We start from the raw sequence: 25,806 nt of genomic DNA, 5'->3' as shown, positions 1-25,806 counted from the left end.
AATGGTTGAGGTTGGAAAGAACCTGTGGGGTCATCTGGGCCAACCTCCTGCTCAAGCAGGACCACCCAGAATCAGTTGCCCCGACAGCTTTTGAATATCTCCAAGGACAGAGACTCCACAGCCTCCCAGGGCAACTGTGCCAGTGCTTGGTCACCTTCATAGAAGAAAAAAGAAGAAAGAAAAAAAAAAAAAAAAAAAAGCGTTTTCTACTGTTCAGAGGGATCCTCCTGTGTTGCAGTGTGTGCCCACTGCCTCTGGCCCTGTCACTGGGCACCTCCACAAAGAGCCTGGCCCTGCCCTCTTTGCGCCCTCCCTTCAGGTATCTGTGTACACTGGTAAGATCCCCCTGAGCCTTCGCTTCCCCAGGCTTAGCAGCCCCAGCTCTCTCAGCCTGTCCTCACAGGAGAGATGCTCCAGTCCCTTCAGCAGCTTTGGGGCCCTTCACTGCACTCTCTCCAGTATGTCCATGTCTCTCTCATAATGGGGAGCCCCTGAACTGGACCCAGCACTCCAGCTGTGTCTTCACCAGTGCTGAGCAGAGGGGCAGGATCACCTCCCTCGACCCGCTGGCAAGGCTTCTCCTGGTGCTGCCCGGGACACCACTGGCCACCCTGGCTGTGTGGGCACATTGCTGGTTCACAGTCAACTTGGTATCCACCATGACCCTGAGGGCCCTTTCTGCAAGGCTGCTCTCCAGCTGGTCAGACACCAGCATGTACAGGTGCATGGGGGGTTATTCCTCCCACGGTACAGGACTCTGCACTTCTTGCTGAACTTCAAAAGGTTATCATCAGCCTCTTTTGCGATCTGCCAGCTCACTCTGCACTCGTGCATGCATTCCATCAGGGCCCACGGACTAGGTATGTCCAGTTTACTTAAGTATTCCCTGACCTGATCATCCTCCACCAAGGGTAATGAGGGAAAGATGTCTAAAAATGAAAGACCAGTGGCCTGCAGCAAGTCAAAACTACCTTGACTGTCAGATAAGAAAAATAATCTTAAAATATACATAAAGCACTTATCTAAATGGAACTTTATAGTACTTTCTGAAAAAAGCATAGGTGACAGCTGACACAAAACTGAGAGATTTGTTATTTCCATACATTACTTTTAAGAAATTAATATTCAGACCTCTGTGAAAATAATCTGAAGAGAATGCATAACATGGACTGCCAATGAGCCTAATCCCTTCCTCTTGAAATACCAAAACCATAACCATTCAAATACCTTCTTCAACTGGAAGAAAAATTCCGACTGACAAATTATCTATGTTAAAATTACTCCTGGTCTACGAAGCATAACAGCTTACATTTCATGGATTAATACTTCAACACTAGAGGTCTGAATGATCAGGAATAATCAGTGGATGAAGGTGCAAGATCAATAATACCTACAAATAACCATGGCTCTCATGTAGATATCCATACATTAGAGCAATAATACAAAATATTTCCTTCTTTTTCTACCCTAGCACTTGAGAAAGTTATTAGTTTTATCATCAACCTGTACATAAATGTCAGAATGCAAAAGGCTTCATAAGAAAGCTGACACATCTCAGTGCCCAGAGCTCCTGAAGGCTGATTCTATGCTAGCGCTGTTTACCGTGGGTAACATCAGATTTCATCTGAGCTCCCCACAATGACACGCTGTCTGCATCCATGCTGATGATGTATCTGTCAAAGATTTTTCCTTCTAAGAAATGCTGAGACAATGCCCAGTTTTTAATCCTAAAAGATCTTCCTGTCAAACAGGCAAGCAGAGCCTATATATGGTTATCCAGGTTGCTAGACGTGCTTGTGCAGATGCTGGCATGCATGCATGCTTTACTGGGGTCTGATGGCAAAGGTGAAACCTTTTGCCTGCCATTCTGACAGAAAAGTCAGTGATACAATACAGTAGCATTTCAAAGCAGACAAACCGAACAATTTTCTTTCTTACATTTTCTTACTGGATCTAAATTTCATATTCATCCCAGCTTGTTACTGACATGTTGTTAATGGCCAAAAACACAGTAAAAAAGTAATAAGCATTTATCTCAATGGTAAAGTGGAGCCACAGATCATTACCATGAATTCTGGTAAAGAGAACATTATCTGGTATATATAATAGATGAAAAACAGACTAAAAGGAGACTGTCCTGCTTTTAGTATTAAATATGGACAACGGTTTCTTTAGCCTCCACAACAACACACAACACTATTAGTAAGATGGTGTACAATGGAACAACCTTACCCAAAGATATTAATGCTTGTATTTAGCTTAAACTTTATAATCTAGCAGTCTTGAGTCCAATTCAGTCATATAGGTCTATTCTTGATGTTTTCCTGTTGAAAGAGTGCCTTTACTAAAGAACTGTCACGTTACTAACATCAAAGGCATGCTTGTTATTTAAACTTAACCTCCACATTAGTGTAAATTCCTTACTTACAATTTAGCTTTATTTGGTTACATTGTTATTCTTGCCAAATACACATGAAGAGCATACTAAAATTAGTAGCTATTCTGCTAGGATAAAGTCTTAAGAATCTAATGATAAATAAAGTATTATTCATCCCAAAGTGCTCTCACTGTTGAAATAAGGGCAGTAGAAATATTTTTACCAGCTAAACATGAACATTTAAACCAGCAAATTATCCCCAAAGTCCTGAAAAAACTAAGCAATATGTACAAGCAATCTTTCAGTACAGATGCAGTATTTACAATTTAGTTCAGTAAGGGCTGTGTTATTAAACCCTTCCTTGCTGGAGCAACTATTCTCTTTACTTGCATAAGGTTGGATAACTAATGAATTTGATAATGAAATTGATAATTTGATAATTACAGAGGCTCCTGAATGTCAAGAATACTAGCTTGAACTAGAACTAAACGAACAAGTAGATTTTCCCTTTCTGTTCCCTTTTAAACTTGCTTTGCATTTTAACCAACTATAGCTTACAACAGGTTTCAGTTCCAGTGATGCTGAAAAGCCCAGCTCTGCCGTTTAAAATATTCAAATATTCAGCACTTTCAAATATGTATGCACCCTCAAATACAAAATTTACAATTGGATACACCTTTCTGATCTGAATGGCAATATACAAGAAACTCTTCAAACTCTATAGTAGTAATCAGAATATTTGCAATCATATCAGATGACAGCTGCAGTGGCACATAGAAAAATCAGTCTTTCTACAGAAGACCTGACCAAAAGCTGCTACTTAGCACTTTTCCCAGTGTGCTCGAAGAACTGGCTATCAGTGGCCAGACTCAAAGATTAAACAACACCAGAGCTCTTGCGGTTTTCACCAGTCCCCTTTCAAGTAGTATCCCAAGAGTGGAACAAAGTAACTTTAAAAATAAATTGATTTCACACTTCTCATGGACAAAAGCCCAGAAAGTTCTTTTAAAAAAAACCCAAACAGTTTCAGGTGTTTGACTGTTAAATGGTGCCTAACCTCAGCACATAATGGGCCTGGTCTAAACAGGCTTATATTATAAGACATTAAAATTTTCCACAGGCAGGTCCAGCTAACACTGAACTACACCCACAAAGACATTAACAACTCACTTTAGTTTCAGTGTGACCCTTCATTCTCTGGAAGCACAGACTACAGGTCTCCATCCCAAATCTCTGAAAGTCAAGTACAGCATATCCTACAGTCACTCAGGAAAACATGCTTTAAATAAAAGTTGCATCCAGTCACAGCCTTGTCACTCGGGCAGCATCACAAACTCCATTCCCTCATTACCTTCACGTCACAGTACTGAGCTGAGCTAATGCAGCCACGCTACCCATGACCAGTCAGCTCACTTCTATGGAAGCAGCTAGAAATCCAACTTGAGCCGTAACATGGAACATGGCTAGTAGACATACAAATTAAAAACCAGTTTTTACTTTCATTAGGTCTACTAGACTTAGTGGCCACATTAACATCACACTGTTAACACATTAAGCACGTTAAACCATCATATTCCTGTGAATTATAATTACTAAGTTTACTTCACAAATGGAACAGTTACTCCTAGGTATATGATTTTTAAATTTATGAACATTCCTTCTTACAAAGAAAAAAACATTAAACATGTACCTCAGCCAACCTATTCTAATGTCTTGGAATATATACCATGACATACTGGCTTCTAGCTCAAGTACATAATTAGGTACCACCACTGTCCTACCAAACTTTCAAGAAAATTGTAACCTCATGACCTAGGAGGAGCCTTCTGAAGTCCACATGAAGCAAACCATTTTGTAAGATCGCATCTAATGAATTTAAAACTATTTCTGCCCACATAGTTTTCAGAAGTTTGGTTCAGACTGACATGATTCAGATTTTAAATTCAACTAGTTTCTAATGATCTAAATACATTCATAGCCACTTGATGCCAATTAATTTTTGTACCAATCCTACCCTTTAGCCTACACAGCTTTTCTTCTCCCCGGTGCTTACCTCTTCTGATATATTATAGAGAGCAATCAAATCTCTTTTCAGTCTTCATTTTGCTAAGATAAACAAGCCAAGCTATTCTACTTCATTTACAACTCTTCATTTGCACCATTCCCATTTGGGTTAATTTTCACTGACTAGGGGTTGCCAGAGATGCATTTAGATAAAAGTTTCATCAATACCACAAACCTTGACATTAATACTTCCCTCACTACAAAACTATAGTTTCATTATTTGCCTTGTTTCATGACTTGTCACACTCACAATAAACCTGGAGTACTGCATCCAGTGCTAGGATCCCCAGTACAAGACAGACATGGAACTGTTAAAAATGGGATCCAGAGGAGGGCCACAAAAATGGTCAGAGGGCTGGAACACCTCTGCTGTGAAGAAAGGCGAAGACAGTTGGGGTTGTTCAGGCTGGAGAAGAAAAGGCTCAGAAGAGACTTTATTGCGGCATTTCAGTATAAAAGGGGCTTCTAAGAAAGATGGAGAAAGACTTTTTACCAGGGCCTGTAGTGACAGGACAAGGGGCAACGAAGTCAGACTGAAAGAGGCACGTTTGGACTGGGCATAAGGAAGAAATTCTTTATGATGAGGGTGGTGAGACATTGGAACAGCTTGCTTAGGCTGCGGATGCCCCATCCCTGGAAGTGTTGAAGGTCAGGGTGGATAGGGCTTTGAGTAACCTGGTCTAGTGAGATGTCCCTGCCCGTAGGAGGGGAGTTGGACTAGGTGATCTTTAAAGGTTCCTTCCAACCCAAACCATTCTATGAAATAATGTACTGACACCCAGTAAATCCAGTGGTAAAATCAAATTCTGTTTGGGGGATGCCAACAGAAAAGATGAAAAAGAAACAAATTAAAAAATTTTTAAAAAGACACAGATAGAGAGAGAAGGTGGTCTCAGATCAGACTGGTACACTGTACCCAGAACACTCACACTGCATTTTATTCCATATTCCATTTACCTCCATGTCTTTCATTATTATTTCCTCTAAGACTTTGCACACTGTCGAGGTCAGACCTATTCAAGCATTGAAGTGTCAAATTAAGAATTACTCCAAGTGAGACCACATTTTGAGAAACACAGGAGGGGAAAATTCTGATGTGACTATCTTTTCAAAATCCAGGCAAACCATTTTTTCTTCCTTTTTCATTATTCAAAAACAAACACCTGAAGTGCTACACCAGGATACTATTTAGAAAATTATCTTAACTCTCAAGACCTTGTTCATATAGAAATAAACCCAAAATATTTCTTTAATTTACATAACAATGCATTTTAAATACTTGCAAACCCTAAAATTAAATACGACACTGCCAAATAATTTACAATGTAATGAAATAACTGTATACAACACTAAAAACTACTAAAAGGCAAGAGAAGCTAAAGAGGCCAAGACCACTATGCACCACAAGATAAAGTCTTACTACCTTAAGGAAAACAAAGTTACCAGAACTCTTTTCTGCTTTTTTATTTTCACCAAGACATCAGAAACTGTCTTAGTAGTCATTTGCTGGTTTGGGGCTGGGGGCGGGGGGGGAGTAGGTTGGGTTGGGTTTGGGGGAGGAAGGTGGGTAGTTTGTTTTTGTTTGGTTTTGGTTGGGTTTTTTTTATGAAATTAGCTTATACACTTTTGTCTGGCTCATCTGACAATAAAAGCCTTGGATTGGAAGTTGACAACTTTCACAGTGGAAAATGTAATACTTATCTGATTAGTCAGTGATATTTTTTTCCACTTTACACACAACAAGTTCTCTCCAGCAGCCTCTTCCAACTTGAATTTATGGCTTGTAAACTGAGCACGTAATAACCCTTTAATGACTGATGGTCACAAAGATCTGATTAACAAACATCTCCCAAAGACAAAGTTGGTCAGAAAGTAAAATATATTCACAAACCACAGTCAAGCCAAAACAGGAACAATTTATAAAACCACAATGGACAGCTGGTGCACTAAATATTCAAAGCTATTAACTGATGCATAAAACAGCTCCTCTTGCTCATGTTAAGTTTCTACTTTTCAACTTGGTGTTGAACAATGGTACAGTGATCATGTATATATAATACAGTATTTTTTACAATATTGATTACGATGTATTACAGTGACCTAGAACACTTGCTTAGGCTATCAACAAGCAGAATGAGTAGGCACTTTACATTGATCATAATGTAAAGGTGAAGGTTTTACACCAATGACTACACCAGAAGTACAAGACTGTGAGGTTGGACAGTGTTTCTCTGTTTAGTGAAGATGCAATATTAAGTAAAACACAGTCCTACAAATTGCAGGCAAAGGAAAAACTTCCAAATCCTCACTGCTATATACCCCTATCATCACAGGGAAATCCTCCATTTTGAATCTTAAAACAAATGGCAAACTAGATCTGCCGAAATATAATCTAACACCTATAATACACCTATATTCACAGATCAATGCAACTCCCTTTTTATTAGCCAGTTTTAAATGCAATCTAACACCATGGTAGACACTTACGTATTAACATAGCATCACCTCATAAGCAATACAACACCTGGTAAAAAATATCTTCCCTTCCACTTCCTCAACATTCCCACCAATCATTCTGCGTCTCAATTTTTATTAACACCTACCATTAAAAAAAATCAAAATACTAACAAATATTACATTTGAGACAGGAAACAATGAATAGAAATACAGATACATAGGAACAGTAAACAATTCCAGGAATCCCTCTTAGATTAAAAAAAAGAAAATAAAAAAAAAAAAACAACAAAAGTCGTCAAAGATTACTTGTTAAATACTGAGCCATTCTATGGGATGTTCAATTTTTGTCATCACACAATATTCAGCTGGCAAAAATATTAAATGGAATCATTTCAAAATATCAAAAAGCCACAACCGTGTTACTAATCACTTACAACCAGTTTTTCACCTCTGCACTCCCATTGTTTAGTTTCAAAAACTTTCTTGAATGACAACACCAGAAAATTAACATCCCAATCACCTTTTTTTTAACCTGTTTTAGAAGTCTGGGACATCACAAATTTGTTGGTACTTTTGAATAGAGTGATATCATCAAGACACACACAAATACGGCACACAAAAATCACATTTGAGGACTCAGAATTCTGCCTACACTAAAAGATAACCTGGGCCAACTCTGGTAACAGACTTTGTGGGCAGGGGATGCATTTAACATTGAGCTATTTTTACCTTTAAATTCCACCTTCTCAATTTACAGCAACACATAGCCTGTGGCTTTCAATGTTACCAACAGTAGTGTAATGATTACAAAATCTACAGCAATATCTTTGTATTATTCAAAAGGTCGTCGAAATCTGCATTTCAGAATGAGATATAATACTTAAGTGAACTGCTCTCTACCTCACCTGTAAAGTCATTTGAACATATTAACCAGCTGATCATTGATTTCACACACTAACAATCCTAGATTATTAATCAGATTAATAAGCAGAAATTAAAACATCACCTGTCTATAATAATCTCTCCCAATAACTCAAACCATCAAAGGGAAAATGTATTGCACACAGACATGCTCAAAAGCTGGTTTTAGTCTGCTGACTTGCTAACATTTCTAGCCTCAAGGTAGTAACAAAAAAAAAAAAGCGTGCTTCATTATTTTGAGACATTTACAAAGTTAACATAACTGGATTTCACACACTTCTAAGCAAGAACTTCAGCAAAGGACTTCAATTTAGAATATTCAGACATTTTTGTAATGTCTGACTATTGCTAGTCAGACATCTCTGAATCACATGAAATTCAAATTCCGAACACTGTCTCCTAATCTTCCAAGGCTCATCAACTAGTGCTGATTTTCAATTAGGTGTTGCAGAATCATGTCTTATTACTTAAAGATTTAAAGATTTGGTGAAGGTTTTCTAAAAAAGGACCATCATCCAAGACCAACTTAAATACATTAGTTACAATTGCAAAACTAGCTTCTTTGACTTAACGAAGACAGCTTCCATAAAAATGCTAGAAATCTTTGAACTGAAAACTTCAAGTGCTGCTATTTAACTACACAACTCTTTAAATAAAAATTATTTTTTAAAAATGTATTCACTCACATGGAACTAATTCCAGATTATCATAACCTTCACTAGACTAGAGCTACAGACATTATATGCATCAGTCACGTGAAAAAGACCCCAGTAAGAAGCAGATGTTCCAGGTTCCAAATTAGTTGCTTTTAAGTGCCTCCTGTTTCAGTTCTTCCTATCTAGTCTCAAACCCAAACAACTTCAGATTTGAGAAGCTAAACAAAATACATTAGATACTTTCTGATAATAAGTTACACTTCTTCTGAGTCATAGTTTCTCTTACTAGCCAAAAGAGAACTCTCAGAAATCCCTTCTGCCAATAACGTATTCTTCAATGCAGTACTTCACAACTGAATTAGTTTGTGGCCCACAAACCTTTTTAAACACCTCGGAATAATCAGCTAGAAAATACTGAAAGTGCACTCGATGCTCTCCCAACAGATAGCTTTTTCTATAGTGTATTACTGCAATAATATAGTAATAGAGAGCTTTTCATAGAGCATTAAGACTGCAGTCTCATTATGCTTCAGATTTTGCTTCTGCTTAGTCTGCTCTACAGAAATCTTCCTAATATATGCATTAGCCTGAAACCAAAGTTTATGCCTAAAGAATATACATTTCATGCTCTAAGTACATAAACACACAGCACAATAAAGATCACTGACTGACAATGGCTTCATACAGACAGCATTTCTAATCTAGTATTTATTCTATATTCCCTGTATCAACGCTGTTTCATATCACACAAATACAGCTTACTTGCAGCTTGAAGACAGCTCAACATTTGAAAGCTTTGAATTAGACACAGTAGCTTAATTTAAAAATTTAAAAAATCATGTATTTTCCCTAACCTGTTCTTGCAGTAAAAATACAGTGTATTGCAAGTATTGCAATCTGAGTGCAGACACATCTGACAGCATTTTAAACACAAAAAAACAGAAGCAAAAGAGGTAAGCTCCTGCTACAGTTTTGAGTCTTCTAGATGTGCAATTAAAAAATTTCAAAATTGAAGCTATCAAGAAATTAGTATGTGTGATCAGACAGATTTTGGGGTTTAATGGTGGATCAATAAAACAAGTATAGTTTGTTACAAGTCTGTCTAAAAGCCAGGCCAGCCAAAGGTATTTTGGGGGAACAGTCTTCTTTGCTAATACAAACATTATTTTGTTCTAGTTGTCCATTTAAAGATTTTCAGAACATCGTAAATTCCAACCCCTCCCTCTAAAACAATGAAAAATGAGTCTACTAGAAACGGAAGATAAAACAAACATTTATAGGATGAGGCAAGTACACGTGCTGACACTAGTCACAAGTTCAGGAAACTAACAGCTTTAAGAAAATTCTAACATTTCTGATTCTAAATCTGAAACGTTCTGAGATTTTTCTCAATGCCCCTTATGGGTGTAAAATAGAAACAGGATACTACTGAAAACTACTTATTCCATCACGTTCTTCTTAACGCCCTTACCTCTCAAGGACCACTCATCTTCGGAAGAGCTTTCCTTTTCACAACTCTCTAATTTATTTATTTAGGAGAGAAAAAGCCCCCCCATGGTCACAGCGCTAAGCGGGCCCTATTCTGACAGAGGCATGTCACGCCGGTCAGTCATGCGGTCGGCACGCAATACCCAATACACAGAAACTTCCGAAACGCACACACACATTCCTCTCCCTCGTTCCCAAGAAAGGAGGGAGCTCCCCGTGTCCGTACTGAGAACCTGCCTGAAACGTGACAGCTTGGAGGAACGGGCGGGGAGCCACTGGCCAGGCCTGCGGGCCAGGCGGTAGCGGGCACAGTGTGCGAGAGCCTGCACCCGCACGTCGCCCCCCTCGCCCACCGCCGGCGCGATGGTGCAGAACGGCCGGAGCCCCCGCGGGCCGGCGGCGGGGCCGGGGCCGGGCTGGGACAGGCGCCCACCGCCGGCCCGCCAGGGCGCGGCACGGGGAGGCCAGCTCCGTGCCGCCAGCCCTCCCGCCCGCTCCCTCGGCGCGGCGGCGAGGCTTCCCCTCCCGTTCCGGACCTCCCCTGCCTCGGCAGCCAGGGGGAGACCTCCGGCCGGGGAACCGGCGGCCACAGCAATGACAGGGCAGCGACAGCTCCTCCCCGGGCCGGACCCGCTACTCCAGGGCCGGGCCTCCCGACCGGGGCGGTGACACGGCAGCGGCCGCGCCAGCACGCGCGGGGGGACACGCGCGGGCAGGGGGCGGCCGGGCCCGCCGGCGGGGGCCGGAAGGGGGCGGCCGCCCCCCGAGCGCCGCGCCCGGCAGAGCGGGCGCCCGCCGGGGCCGCGGACACGCTCTCGAGTCCCCGCGGGATCCCAAGATGGCGGCGGACGAGCCCGTTCGCCGGCTCGGCGGCGCCCCCCCTGCCCCCCCGCCGGGCCCGTGCGGGCATGGCCCGGCACCGCGGCCCGGCGCAGGAGAGGAACGAGGCGCCCGGCGTCGGCCCAGCACGGAGGCGAAACGGGACCCCGCGCCGGGCCGGGCCGCCCTCCACCCCCCGCCGGGCTCCCCCTCACCTTTGAATTTGAGGTCGGTGGGCGGATCGAGCACCAGGATCTGCTCGTGCTTTGCCAGAGCCCCGGCGGCCGCCATCTCGCTCGCTCGCTCCGGCGGGAGGAGGCGTGGGGGGAGGGAGGAGGAGGGGCGGGAGGGGGAGGCCGGTCGGCGGCGCCGCTCCCTCGCGGCGGGCGGGCACGCGGGCGGTGGCTCCGCGCGGCTGCGGGCGCTGCCGGCGGGGCGCGGGCCGAGGGCGGGCGCTGCCGCCTGCCGCTGCGCGCGCTGCCGCCCCGAGCCGCGCTCGCCGCCCTCCCTCGCCCTCCCCGCGCGCCTGGCTCAGCGGCCGGCAACGCCACCCCTCCGCGGGCACGAGGGCGGCGGGGCCCCCTGCGCGCATGCGCCCGCGCCTGCCGGCTGCCCTGCGCCCGCGCCGGCGGCTGCAGCGAGACCCCGCGGCCCGGCCCTCACCGCCGCCGCCCACCGGAGCCGCCGGGGCGCGGGAGCGGAGCGGAGCGGCACGGGGCGGGCGGGGAGGGGAGGGGAGAAGCCCCCTCTGGCCACACACGGTCCGGGCAGGGGCAGCGGCACAGCGCGCATGCGCCGCCGGAAGAGGAAGCGCGCGGCTGGCTCGCCCTTGGGGCCGTGCGGGAACCGTGCGGGAACCGCCGCTCCCGGCGGGCGGGGGCGGCCTGGGGGGCCGTAGGCGCGGCAGGGTCGGGCCCTGCGGCGGGCCGGGTGGCCTCGGCCGGCCGCGTCCCCCCGGGGCTGCGGGAGGAGCGCGGCCCGCGGGCGGTTTGGCCGGCCCTTCCCTGGAAGCTGGGCGGAGGGAGGGCGAGCCCAGGTGGCGGGTTCCTGAGGGGCAGTTGGGAAGGGGAGGGGGCAGGCAGGCTCGGCGTGCCCGTGGCCGCTGGCAGCTCAGGCCTGGGTCCAGGCCGCTCACCGGTGAGGCTGGAGGCGCTGGGGCCGGCTCCCGGCGATCAGGTGCCCGTGTAGGGATGGCTGCGGCCTTGCCCCAGGGTAGCTCAGTCGCTGCCGGGCTGCACCTCGGCACCATGGTGCGTGGGCCTGGCGCTCAGGCTGGCCGGGAAAACTGCCCAAAACTCTCCTCGAGTAGCAGAACTGTTGTTTGGTGAAGGCTGAGGAGTAGTAACAGGGAGTCTATGTGGAGAGAGACTGAGCTCTTGCAAAACTCTGAATGAGAAATAAGCGCCATTATTTATTAGTAGGCAGGAACACGGGGTACTTGCCATCTTTCTCACTTGCACATTTTGTCAGACACACAGTTTTTGTCACAGGCCTTTTTATTAATACCATGCTTTCAAGCAGATGGTGCATCTTTGGAGATTTGAATACACTGGTAACAAACAAGAAACGACAGCCAAATCCATCTGAACCTTGATGATTCCTGTGTCCTAAATCTACTTCTGAAGAATCTGGCTGTGCGATAGATACGTTTGTATTCATGAGAGGCTGGAATACAGGTGGTGGAAATGAAGTCAGAAGGATTACACATTTTTCCTCTCTTGCAACCCAGTATAGGTAGAGAGACATAATCACCCATTTAAAAAATGTGCCCTGATAATAATTACATTGAAATGACTTAAGTTCTTTACCTTCAAAATCAGCTCATCATAGTGGATCACATAATTTCTCTGGCAAATACCCTCACCTCAGCTCCACCATGAAGGAAGGGTTGTAAGGTCTTTCAGTAGGGGACACCATCTGAGCAATTTAGGTTCAGGCTCTGCCTTGGCTTCAGCAGAGCCTTCATTCTCCATTTCAGCTATCTGCCTCTCTTGCAGGCCTGCCACTATCACAGCTGCCTACTTCAGCACTTCAGTCCATGCAGATACGCATATGACTTTTAATACCATCACTGACTGAACAAAAAATAAGTGAGAAGTGTTCTAGAAAGTGCTTCACAGCGGTTTTACATGATTGGAATTGGGTTCAATAGGTGGGCTTACATGACATGTATGTGAAAATGTTGCTAGAAGACTGCAACTACTCTGGCTGCAGTTTTCCTGCTACAGACTTATTTTATGATATGCATAAACCCGCATCTTAAATTACATCTTTCATTTACAGTGTAATATTTAAAGTTCTTGGCTGGTGGTCTGCCACCAATCTTCCACTCTGTTTATGCATTCTTGCCTTTGGGATCTGGAAGATAAACTGAAAGATGGAGGGTTTTTTCTGTCCTAGTATATGTTAACATGGACTTTTACTGTATTACCTCCACTCTGTTTCTGTTCTTGAACCCACCAAAGATTAAGCCATAGCCTGAAGCGGTGATTTGGCTCCAGAATTACCTGGTGATTATGTACCAGAAGAACTGGGTCTCAGCTTGCAAAGAATTGAAGCATGGGAAACTGCTGCAGAGTACCAAATGCCACAAAAAGTTCTGTCTCTTCTCCTTTTAATGGGGTTAAAAAATAACAGTAAAAAGTGCAAATTCAAAAGAAGCTTCCTTTATGCAGATTTAGCTGCAGACAGAAATACCTCTGTTTTCTAATTCTTCTGTACATCTCTTGTATAAGAAAACCTGAGGAGACCAGAAGTTCAAGATCTCTTCTTAATATGACAACAGTTCTAACAGGTTTTCCCATGCATGGTTTCCAGTGAATGTACCTTGTTACACGTGGTTGCGTGATAGATATAACTGACATCAGAGGATGTGCATGGGTTGGGGGAGGACTGGGTTAAACCTTATCACCAGCATATCTGGAGGCTGTGAATGAACCACAGGGCACAGCCTCAAGCTGTGGCTCACAGGGGGGAGTATCACAGCATCACTGAGGCTGGAGGGGACCCCTGGAGGGCCATAGTTCAATTTCTAAATCAAAGCAGGGTCAAAGCTGAATTCAGGCCAGCTCACTCAGGGCTTTGCCCTGTGGGGTCACTGAAGCCTCCGAGGACAGAGATTTCACAGCCTCCCCAAGCAGCTGGGCTCAGTGCTTGCCTGTCCAGCTTCAGCCTGATTCTTTTGTGTCACAGTAATGGGCAAAGTTAGTACATAAACACTGAGTAGGTAGCTTAGTGGTAATTGTGGATTAGCATGTTTTTCTACTGTAGTCTTTGTTGTTGCTTCAACACATTGAGAGCCTTAATAATACATTAATCTGTTTTGTTGCTTTTAGTATCATTTCTAATCTAATGCTTTTATTTCATGCAGACTGATGTAATTTTTTTATATTAAACAACACCTGTGCTGTTGATCAGCAATATCTGGCAACATTCTCCAGCATCTGATTCATTTCGGTTTAATACCTTGTAGCACAGTTCAGGAATGAAATCTTGGATCTGTTGCAGTCGATAGAACTCCTATCAGATTTCGGTGAGATCGTGTCGTCATTTCAGAAACTGTCTTCATAGGTCTATATTCATCATTGCTTGCAAAAGGATAACATTTGCTTAATCTGAGGTCAACTTTTGTCCTGTGTGTTTGTAGATCTTCATGTTTTTCACACTGTGAATTCAGTATCGTTGTTATAATATCTCAGTTTGGAGACAGTTTGACTGTTGTCAAAACTGTTCGCTATAAAATAATAAATAAGCTCTCCTTATACCTGAGAAGTGGCAGAGTAGATTCAGTTTTATAATAGTGTTTTCACTCTTTATTATGCAGATAGTTTATTCAGTCCCACCCATTATGAATTTAAAAATGTCTTGCAATAAAACAGTATCATGACCTTCTTTGCAGTTTCTTGGTGTTACTAAGACTGTCAGAAAAAGCAACCGAGTGCCGCATTCCTTGTCGTGTTAATGGGAAAATTCTAGATCTCACTCAGCGAAGTATCTCATGCATCCTGCACTGCTAAGTTAGCGAATACTGAAAAATGCAAAAGTATAAAGGTAAGAGTATGTTTTAATTTCTCTTTAGGAAAATTCTCAGCCTTTTGGTGCTGATGTTTATCTTCTGAAATACAAAACTGATCATACAGCAGGCTCTAGTCATCATTTACTTGCTACTAATGAATTCCATATATAAATTTAGGCCAAATTGTTGTATTGTAAATCAGAGGTAAGATTGCAGTCCACACTATTATTGAAGATTTATGCCATTATTCAAATGTTGCCACAGTTTGGAGAAGTAGATCTTAGTTGAATATTTTCAAGTTTGCTCGACTACAGTGTATTTCTTTACCTAATGACATTATTATAAAAACACCAATGTGTGTTGAATATTCAAGCAGGGAGAAGCCAATAACACATAATGGCATAGTCATAAATAGCTATAACATAAAATTTGATGTACTTTTCATATTTTGGACCCAATTCTGTTCTGCTGAACACAAAAAGGCCCTAGAGTATTAACTTATATAGGAACAAGACAAAAATAGTATCTTGTCTTTGTGGTTTAAAGCAGCATTTAAAGAACTGAATGATTCCTGATCCAATTTCAAATGTGCTGAAAGCCATTAGTCCTTTGATAAAGGACAAAGTTAAGGAGATAGATTTTTGAATCTATTCTGTTTTCAAGAATCAGTTTGTACAGTTCACATAGATTGACAAGGGATGTAATGAGAAAATTCAATATACAAAATATGGAATGTATATGTGTTGGTTGGTGTTTGCTGGTGCTACATTTCTAAAAATGCACAATAACTTTCCTAAAAAGTAGCCAAAAATCAAATATGCATAGTTAAGTATGCAAATCTAAGTACATAGTTGAAATTCACCTCCAGAAGAGAAAAACGGTCTTAAGTAACAGTCTTAACCTGAGAAGTAATCCTGCAGAAACAGCATGCTGGTGGCCTGTGGTCACTGCATCTCTCTTCCAATCTGATATTCTTGGAAAAAAACATCATGGTCTTTCTCAGTCTCAGTTTGGAGAACTTACCTGGCAACTGGAATTCAGCTTTCCCCTTTCATTTGCCCTGTTAATACACATAGCAGCTCTGCAATGCTAATTCTGCCCTGAGCAGCTCCTAAGTGGTTCCAGGAAGCCCTCAAATCATATTGTCAGATTATGCCTAGGTTCAGTTCTAATGGGTCACAAAGTAAATAGGAGCAAATAATGTCATATCAATGTGTGAAAGACAAGCATTGTGCTGAGACTGCGCATGACACGTGAAGAGGTTTCCCTCTACTAAGACCTTCACTGAAGTGCTGTGTACATTTTTGGGCTCTGTCCTTCAGGAAAGGTGTGGGATAATTGAAAGGAGTCCAGAAGAGAGGACTTGTAATGACGAAGATCCAGAAAACAAGATAGACAGAAACATGAGAACAGCTTTAAATAGCAAGTTTGTTTCCCCTAAAGAAGACACAATTGACTGACGTGTTCGGTAATAGTCTTCAAGTACATTAAAAGCTATTTCGAAGAGAAAGAAAATAGTCTGTTCTCATTTACTTTGAATACAACAGGAAGTAATGGGTGTAGATTGGAGGAAGAACTGATTTAGAGGGGATACGAAGAACTTTTTAAGAGTAAGGTTAATTAATGAAAAAGATTGCCTGGAAACGCAATAGATGGAGTCCCAGTCACTGACCTTTAAGAACAGGTTAGACATCTGTTGGGAGATATAAATTTAGCTGATCCTGTCTTGAGATGTGACCTCTGAAGCCTTTTCCAGTCCTATGAGTCTATGACTGTGTAACTTCCAGCAATGCTCAAAGTTTAAACTGATCATCCACAGTGGAAATGTCCATTCCCCAAGGTCTGAGCTAAAGTCCATTAAAATCAGGGGGAATTTTTCCAGTGACTTTAATAAGCATTGGATCAGGCCCTAATTGAGTGTGTAATTTGGAGCTGCACATGGAATTTGATCCACAATTCTGTTAATGGTATTTGCAAACGAGAAGAATCCAGCTCCTTTTCCCAGGGTACGTTAGTTTGCAATGGTTACAAGAGAAAGTAAACACACACTGAAGAAGCAGCGCTAGATTTTTCTCACAAAATTGAGTAGATTTGACTGAAGACAGACACAAGGAGATCTCTGGGGAAAAATTAGCAACTTTTCTCAAGGTTGAACATTTTAGGCAGCTATTTATTACATCAATTAAGCAGAGTCAGACAGAAAGAGACAGCAAAAACTATGTTAACAACACTTTAAAATAAATAGGTATCACGAACATGAGAATGAAATGTTTGTCTCTGCTGAAAAATCAGATTGGCTGAGAGCCTGAAAATGGGCAGAGCAAAAGAAGGGGAGACATGGAGAAATTCAAATTGTCAGTGGATTCAATCAGTTGCATAGTGACTCATGAGGAAATATCCATTCCCCCATAGTCTGTACCAAATAATGTAAAGATTTTCCTCCACTCTGAATGATCAATTAAACTACAAGCACTTACGCCAGCTAAAGATCTGCCTCTGCAGTGGCACATATTTATGCAATCCAGAGGAATACTAATATGCATGAAGTTAAGAGTCTGCAGATTTGCAAAATCACAGCTCCTGTGGACATCCACAGCTGCTCTGCTTTCATGGGTTGTGTGCATCTCCTGGAAATTTTTTCTCTCTTGCCCTTGTCTTGTGGCAGGAAACGGGGAAATGCTCAAAATGCTCCTCTAACAGATGCAGGAACCTAAGGTTACTAATATGGGGCTAATACACACATGAAAGATCTTTGCTCTTGATTAATTCATTATCTCTAGGAGTAAAGGTAAAATCATCTCCCCACTGTTTGTTGCAGACATGTTCTGTGCCTGCACACAAGCTTGAACGCTACCTGAGAGATCATTTATGAAATACTTACTTTGCATTCAGGGAAGAAAAAAAGAAAAAAAGTCTGCATAATATTATTGATGGACTCTTTGGCTGCCAAATACTGAATTATTTATACATTAACTGTACAAATGATACCCATGAGGGCCTGTTAGATTGCAATATGCAATTGATACACTCTGCAAAAACAGGGAGGTGTCTTTCAGACTTTGTTCCGGTTCTTTGCAGAGTCACGTTAAAACAGGTACGAACACTTTGCAGAGGCAAAGCTGGAATACCCAATTCATTTTTGAAGTTGCAGGGGGTAAAAAGGCCTGCAGAAAGCCCCATGTAGGAAAAGATGATCTGATCTGGGTTACCCTGTGTGGGACCTTTCCACTGCCAACCCATGTGTGCCCATCAGCCAGATATCTTACCATCCTGTGCATGATTCTCTGCTGCTCCCCCTCCCTGTGCACAACCCAGCCCCTTCTGCCCTTCAGCATGTCCTACCTAGGCCATGGGCACTGCAACTCTGTGCACAGCTTTCTGCCTGCAACCACGAATATTCACCATTTTCCTCCCCCCCGACACCCAGCACTAACAGGGAGGGTTAGGAAAGGTGTACCCACTCACCTGTGACTTTGGTCATATGCCAACATACTGTTGCAGATAAAAACCATAAATAGATGTTTCAATGTTAAATTCATAATGTTAAATGCTTGTAAATACTTTGTTAGCATGCCTTTCAATACAGACTTTAACTGCACAATCACTATTTTAATTCCCCGTGTTTCCTGGCTTCTATTCTGCTTTTCAGAGGGAAACACACTACAATCTATTGAGACTCCTCTGCTCCCACTCTATCACCCCAAAGCTACTTCTGTCCTGTTTTGCTAGGGGCTTTTTCCCTTCCCTCTCCACATTGTTCATGCCATTCTCTCCCTGCTGGCTATCAGACAGAGAGGCCAGAAACTTCCCCTCCTTTTACTTTCAAATTAGGCAGGTGTTTTTTCTCCTCCTTTGTCCCTAGTATGAGAAAAAGCAATTTAATAGAAATTAATACCAATTTAATAGAAAACCACAGTCAGCCACTGCAGACCTGGAATGTGATTTTTTTTCCTGTGCCTGGCCATTCTTTGCATTTTTTTTCTTCCCCAAGCAAGGCAAATAATAGAAATTAGGAAAATGGGAATCTGTAGTGGATCAGAGAGTAGTTTCTATTCATTCACCACCCTCCCTCTCTGGGCCAGCACCAGAGGCTTCAGAGAGTCCCACCATAGACAGACAGCAGATAGTATCACTTCCACAGTAAGACTCATCCTATTCTTAAATACTGACTTAAGGCTTAAGGTCTGAAGCACCACCTTAGATACCCTTATGTCATTTTGTTCTCTTTGTTCTTTCCTTTCCAGTGATTCTAGTGTCATTTGCAAAGTTATCAGCAAAGGGTTTATGTTTTCTTCCAGATCACTGATAAAGACATTGAGCTGTGTTAGCCTCTTTGAAGCCATTAAATAACCCATTAGAAGAGAGCAGAAACATGCTGATGTAACTGCTAATTGATTCACAGAGCATTTGATACAGGTAAATTGATTTTGTATAGTACCGGTGGTTTTTTACCAGATTGTCATGCATGGTTATATCAAATGACTTAAAGAAATCCACGTATATTGTCAATACATCTACCTTAAGGAACTGCATTTTAGTCTCATCTTGTTGCTTGAATGCACCTATTTTTCATAAAAAATATATTGATTAACATTACATAGTTACTACCTATGAATTAATTTCTATTCGTTTCCTGTATCTGTCTTTTTTAGCATTTTGCCCAGGGTCTGTGTAGTGCTTTTAATTAGCTGAACCCATCATACTTATTCTTTACAAAGTACCATGTTCACTGTTTACCAGCCCTGAAATTTCCCCCATGCACTAATATTTGTTCAGAATGAATATGCATGGCTCCAAGAGTATCCCCACCAATTTTTGTCATACTCCTGGGACCATTCAACCCTGAAGATATAAATGTGTTTTGCTTTCGCTAATGAATATTCTCTCACACATACAGTGAAAGAGAATTTCATATCACTTCATTATTATAATAGAAAAAATCCAGCTTTTCAAAGTAGCTTCATAAAAACTGTGATTTCTTATCTGGAAAGTAGTACCCAGATGAATTCAGTTTCATTCACATTAAAGGCAAACAACAAATCATTACATTTTGCTTTTGTTAACTATTTAGAAACAATATAATTGTGACAAACAGCTGAGCTGGATTTTAGCTTATGCATCAACAATAACCAAGTTAAAATATTGGATGTTCAATCTCAGAGATAACTAAGCCAAAAAGGTCACCCTTTAGGCAATTTTCACATTGTAAATTGAGTTTCCAAGTCTGGCATGTAATCTTCAGCAAATCTTAGGAGGCTTGATCTGGATAGCTTTGATGGGCAGCAAAGCAAGAAACTGCATCATTATGTTTTTAGTAAGTCACATTTTAAATCTGAGAATTAGGCTCTTCCTTAAAAACTGTCATGCATTTGGGAAAGCTTGTGTATTGCAGTGACATCATGCATGATATTTCTTCACAATTTTTTTCCTTTATATTTACTGAAAAGTGAAATGAGGTTTTAAGTCTTCTGTTTGTCTCTTAGAGAGTGAACTGAATAGAGGTTTCTGAATGACTCATTTGGACCACTGACTCAATTGTAACAATTTCAGTTACAATTCATTATAAAAGGCTGGACAGGATGGGAGGGCTTCTGGCAATGTTACGACTGGCCCAACATCTGATGGTTTCAGCCTGGATAACATAAACTGATTCATTCTTAAATGCATGCAGAAGTAACTCACTGGATGGGATGATCATAGCCACATCTATCAATTATCTGATTTTATTTTTTTATATTCTTTTCTAGAAACTATAACAGCAGAGTTTGCCCAAGATGAGCCTAAACAGACTTTTGTGCATTACTGTCCTTGTTGCCTTTGTGTAACCTGCGTAGCTAATAAAATGAAACTCTCCCTCATTGTGTCATCAGCAGATACCAGATGACATCATAAGAAAATTAAATACTTGCAGTTGCCTCACAGGAAAACTTAGAAATGCACAAACCCACTCATGAAGCCTACTCTTGTATGAGGCAATACAGAGGCCAGTTCTGATGGAAGTGATAGAATTGCCATGGAGACCTGACAGCGTGGTAATTCAACAGACACTAAGACAACCCCAGCCCTCAAGGTCTCAAAGGCCTGACTTTGAGGCCAGAAAGGACGGATACATACATCGGAGGCATCTACCCTGGTGGGAAAAGGGTAACAATCTGTCATAATCTGTCCAAATGTCACTTTCCGTAGGCCAAGTTCCAAGTATGAAAGAGGTAGGTAAATGACAACTGTGACATTATAGTAATGGTTCTGTTTAAAATTCTGGATGACTGCAAAATTTGATAGAGAATTTTTCCATCACCTCATCACATACTTTTTATGACATGGTTGTATATAAAATCAGATAAGCTACCTAGCCTGAAACACAGCTTGCTTACATTTCCAGAATGACCTGAAGATACCGTAAGAAAACTACAGGTTCCTGAACTCCTAATTTCCTGCCTGTGGCTGCCTGGCTTAAAGTATACATTGGAATTAGCTAACATCCAGGATTTTGTTAGGGCTTGGAGCGTCCAAGGAAGGAAAATTTCTGATGCTGGTTAAAAATGGCAGGGATCATGTCTCTTCTCAAATGTCTCTGGGAACAGGGATCTCTCATAGAAGTTCTGGCATCATTTCACCAAAAAAAGCTAGCTTTATTCAAAAGCAGACCTGTCAGAAGGCAGTCTTAATAACTTCAGTCTCTTCTGCACTACCCAGAGACATGGGCTGAGTAATCTCACCAAATAGCTTAGTAACTACTTTCTTAGAGCTTTGAAACCCATAGCTCCCAGACATCCTCACCTTGCTGTCACTGATGTGATGCGAAACAGGCTTCTCAGATGGAGGGAACTTCAGAAGGAGGCTCTCCTTCTAATCTGGTAGTTGCTTCAGGCCCTGTAATTTTTTAAACTGTGTCTATCGCACAAAGAAGGATGCAATTTTCTGCCGTGGTATGCATCTTTCACTGGTGTGTGATTCACAGTGAGATGAGGTGAAGTGTCTGAAAGACATGCCCGCTGACAGTGATGACTTGATGACTCAAATCTTGTGGATTTTCTAAAGCATCAGTTTCCTCCTGGGAAAAATAAAATAAAAATCCCTCCATTTTATCTTGCAGTGATGGATGTTGTGTTATTGTAAAGCCTTTATACTCTCAGCAGCAAGTACTTAAGTACATACTACATGCTGTGGTTAAATCAGTCAATGTGAATCTACTTGGATACATTTATCACCACCTCATCATTTCTTCCTTTTTCTTCTCTGGAACAATTTGCCCTTTTCATGCAAAATTACCCGTCATTCCAAGACATCATTCAGCCAGAATCAAGCTTCATGAAAAGCTAAACAATGCTGGCAGGGTGGCTGCGTAAGTACATTGGAATGTATTCGCCAAAGCCCTTTGTCCAGGGCTCCAACTCAGTAACGTGTCATGGACTACACGAATGAGTATCCTCTTTTATTCAGTGGACTTTGCACTATGTAAATTCAGGCATACCCACACGTAAAGATACAGTATCATTTTTTACAGGTGGAGTCTAGGCACCTGATAGGCTCTTAATCTTGTATTTGTTTATGCTTATTTATTAGCCAGGGTTCTCAAGTAACAATGTTGGTAACGTGGCTGTGCCATGAAATGCATGTAATGCACTCTGACCATTTATAACGTGACATCCTGTTTACCCCAAGTCTTCCATTTCAGACATCACTTTTGTTCCTTCTCTCATCACCTTGATGGGGTTGTGACCCACCATGGAGAGTATCTTCCAGGTTAGGATATCATTATGTTGTTTGTCCCTGATTTTCAATCCTAAACATTATTTTCCCTCTTCAGAATTTTGTGATCAATGTCATATTCTGGCTTTGTTCTCGTTTCAAGAAACCTATTTCCCCTCCAGAAATTACACCTCCTAAAAACGTTAAAAAAAGACTGTGGTGAAAACACTTATTAAAAAAAGACATTTCCTTTTCTGGTTTCTCTGTCATGAGGAAACAAGTTTATCTGTTGAGAGCCCTTTCATAGATCATTATGAGTTCATATTTCCAGCACATCTCAGAAGCCTCCTTTGTATTCCAAACTGCCAAGAAACTGAGTCACCTCTATTAGAAATGTCAGCTGCTAGTAAGGCTTCTGCTCCTCCTTACTGAGACTATGGGCAGAACCATTGTGGTGTCGAAGGCTATGCCATGGGGGAAGAGCTGGTTAGATGCCAGGAGGTGGTTCAGATTGCCACCTTGAAAGCAAATTTTCCCCAAGAACCAGGAATGACCTACAGAGTGTGGTAAAACTCAGAGGACAAATGGTATCTCTAAAGGGAATGGTGCCAGGAAAGCTATTTTGTTCCAATTTGGGTTTCTGACTGTCTCAAGAAATAGCACAGAAAATTTAAGTCTTTATTTTTAATGTCCTTTCTGAGGGCTCTTACTAGATTCCTGCTACATGTTTTATGTTTTTTTAGTCAGTATCTGCAGTGCAAAATTGTCCCACATGATGAGTGATGAACACAGGAACTTGGATATTTGATAGTCATTCTAGGTTTGCTAATGACTTGATTTTTTGCAGAGCTAGAATATTGGAAAAGGATTTTGAAATGCACTGTCGTCCAGGTTGCATCCATTGCTCTTCCTTGCTAAACCTCTGTGAAAACTCCCAACATATTTGTCAGCAAAGCAGCCAGCTTCTTTGAAGATGACAAGAAGCAGGGATTTCTTTTATAAGGTGCTTAACCCACATTTCAACCCTATTAAACAAGTGAAGAGAAACTGTTACTATCCTCTTATTTTTAAGTCAGTAACAGCAATGCTATTGCTTGCCCCCCAAGACATGTTATATTGACAAAGAGGAAGGAACGTGTTGTTCATTTTCCTCAAGGGCATCTCAGACATGTAAGCCAACTTCCTTATTGATTGGTACTTGTCAATATGTAATCAGAAGCATAAGGATTGTATGTCTTTTAGTCCGTAACAGATCATTTCCCCAGAATACTCTACTTGCTGTAGGGGAACAGGGATGTAGTTGTTAGGTATTTATCTTCTTATTTAAACATGTATTTTACTGTCATGGAGGGCACAGGCATGGCCCTGACTCGGTAAAATTAATGTGAATTAAATGGACTTCAGGGGAAATGCATTTTTGTTTTCTAAAATTCCCATAGTGTGGCAATCAGAACGGTTGAGTGTTTAATCATAAATAAGGTGTGTCTCAAAGAACTTTTGACAGATGATGGGGAAGATAAAGCTTGGATTCTCAGGGAGGTTTTGAGAAAACAAGGTCAGTACTTTTCAAAGAAAGCTTTTTCTTTTTTTTTAATACTTCAGGGAGTCTCAGGGATAAAAATGATTTCTGGCTGGAGTAATTTAACAGCCAGAACAAAGAAATCCTTCCCAAGCTGATAAACATTTAATACCTAACCAGAAGCCTCAAAATTCTCCTCCACACTAGTGCTAGAGTTTTCTGCACTGAATAATGACATCTTATTAAAATCTTGTTAATTGGTGTGGCACTAAATGCAAGTTAGTACAGGTCTCCTACACTTCAGGTTCTGCCAGTGTACTATCTTCAGGTTTTCACAACTGTGTTGCAAAATAATTTCAGTAATGCTTCTACACCATATCTATTGAAAACACAGTGATTATGAATGCTAATATTATGAGCCTGTCTTCATATTTCTACAAAATACACGACAGTGGTAGGTGATAATTCAAACTAATGTGCATCAAGACCCACTTGGTAGTATCAGAAATACATAAATTTTGCAATAAGGACTCTTAATTGAAAGAGAAGAAACCCATCTGACAGATTTTTCAGACACAAAAAAGGCTGCGTTTTGCTACGTTATGCTATTACTTATTCCTGCTCATCCTAACCTGCTAAATGTGATCAACCATTGATTTTACAGTTTCTAGTAAAGATTCTTACTTTTTACAGTGAGAGAGCATTTATATCAAGCAATTAATTTACCCCTGGTCCAGCTGTTGAAAAATAGATTTAATCAAAAGCAGGTATTATTAATGGTCAAGAACCCCATTACACATGAATGCATCCTATCGGTGATGCTGAGTCCTTAGGGAGTAACCTGCACCAAATTAACGGAGGCATTTGCACAAATGCTTTCAGCCAGTCATTCCTCCCATGAGTGTTTTAATACTTTTAAGAAAACTACTTTGTAGCCTCGTGTAAAACAACATTGAAGGGGAAAAAAAACCCCCATCCTGACCTCACTGTTTTCCTTTCAGGGAAAGGAGGCATTTCACAAACGTGGTAGTAGTCTAAACACTTTTGCAGATTTGGTGAGGGGGTGGAGGTATGAAGTAGTTACATGGACTATTTCATCAGCCTTGCTGTCCTGATGACAGGGGATCACACCAGGGTGTCCTGCGATGCATTTTGCAGAAAGACTGAAGCCACAGTCGTGAAGATTTTGAAGGCCAAAATGTCAAATACTTTTCCTTAAGTACCCCAAGACACAACCTTCAGTCTTCAAAAGGAAAGCAGATTTATTTTCCAGCAGAGATGTATTTCCAGCTCCTCTCATTGCTAAACTCAACTCTAAACTAAGCTAAAGCACTACAAGAACATGCTTCCGAGCCACGTAAAACATCCCATTGACAATGCAGTGACTGATCCATTGAGGGGCACAACTCTCTTTCCACACTAAAAGGAAAAACGGTGTTTGCTTCTGACTTCCCAACACACTGATAATAGTTAGGAGAGGCTTACTTAGGCTTTCCTTGAAGTAAGTACATCACCTCTTACAGTTTATGGTTATGTACCTGGGTTCATTTTTATTTATGCATAGCTAGAGATAAGACACATAGTTTTTTCAATACAATTAGAAATGCTTTAAAGCAGGGAACAGATCCTGCCAGGTAACTCCAAGCAGTAACTAAACTCACAACCCTTTGTAATCCCTGTCTAATCTCCCTTGAAATACTGGTTTCTCCTTACAAAGAGAAATGGCGTCTGTGGTATTATTTGAATTACAGTGCTTCTTGTGTACTGTTGTGCACTGAAGTTATCATAGTAATTAGAA

At 41.8% G+C, this 25,806-nt stretch overlaps 1 protein-coding gene and 1 long non-coding RNA gene across 6 annotated transcripts in view; one reads left to right on the top strand and one right to left on the bottom strand.

The window, feature by feature from the left end:
* Positions 1-11,134, bottom strand: part of VAPA (VAMP associated protein A) — a 30,713-nt gene extending 19,579 nt beyond the window's left edge. The window contains exon 1 of one of the 2 annotated variants that reach the window (XM_037382240.1): positions 10,998-11,134. In XM_037382240.1, coding sequence (XP_037238137.1) covers positions 10,998-11,073 — 76 coding nt within the window. In that variant the 5' untranslated portion in view covers positions 11,074-11,134. Of the gene's footprint in view, positions 1-10,200; positions 10,889-10,997 lie in introns of those variants that run through there. The other variant, XM_037382238.1, reaches the window with a different exon arrangement.
* Positions 11,135-11,137: 3 nt separating this feature from the next.
* Positions 11,138-24,323, top strand: LOC119145605. 4 transcript variants are annotated; one of them, XR_005103461.1, is made up of 4 exons: positions 11,138-14,314; positions 14,681-19,213; positions 20,668-22,543; positions 23,337-24,323. It is a non-coding gene; the product is annotated as an uncharacterized LOC119145605 (long non-coding RNA). The 4 variants fall into 4 exon arrangements; XR_005103460.1 differs by having other exon boundaries at positions 11,138-14,832; positions 19,096-19,213; XR_005103458.1 differs by having other exon boundaries at positions 11,138-14,832; positions 16,120-19,213.
* The last annotated feature ends 1,483 nt before the right edge of the window (positions 24,324-25,806 follow it).

The sequence above is a fragment of the Falco rusticolus genome, chromosome 3, assembly GCF_015220075.1.
Source record: "Falco rusticolus isolate bFalRus1 chromosome 3, bFalRus1.pri, whole genome shotgun sequence".
NCBI classification, from domain to species: Eukaryota; Metazoa; Chordata; class Aves; order Falconiformes; family Falconidae; genus Falco; species Falco rusticolus.
Note: the sequence above shows the minus strand (reverse complement) of the source record. Positions and strands in the feature narration are given on the sequence as shown.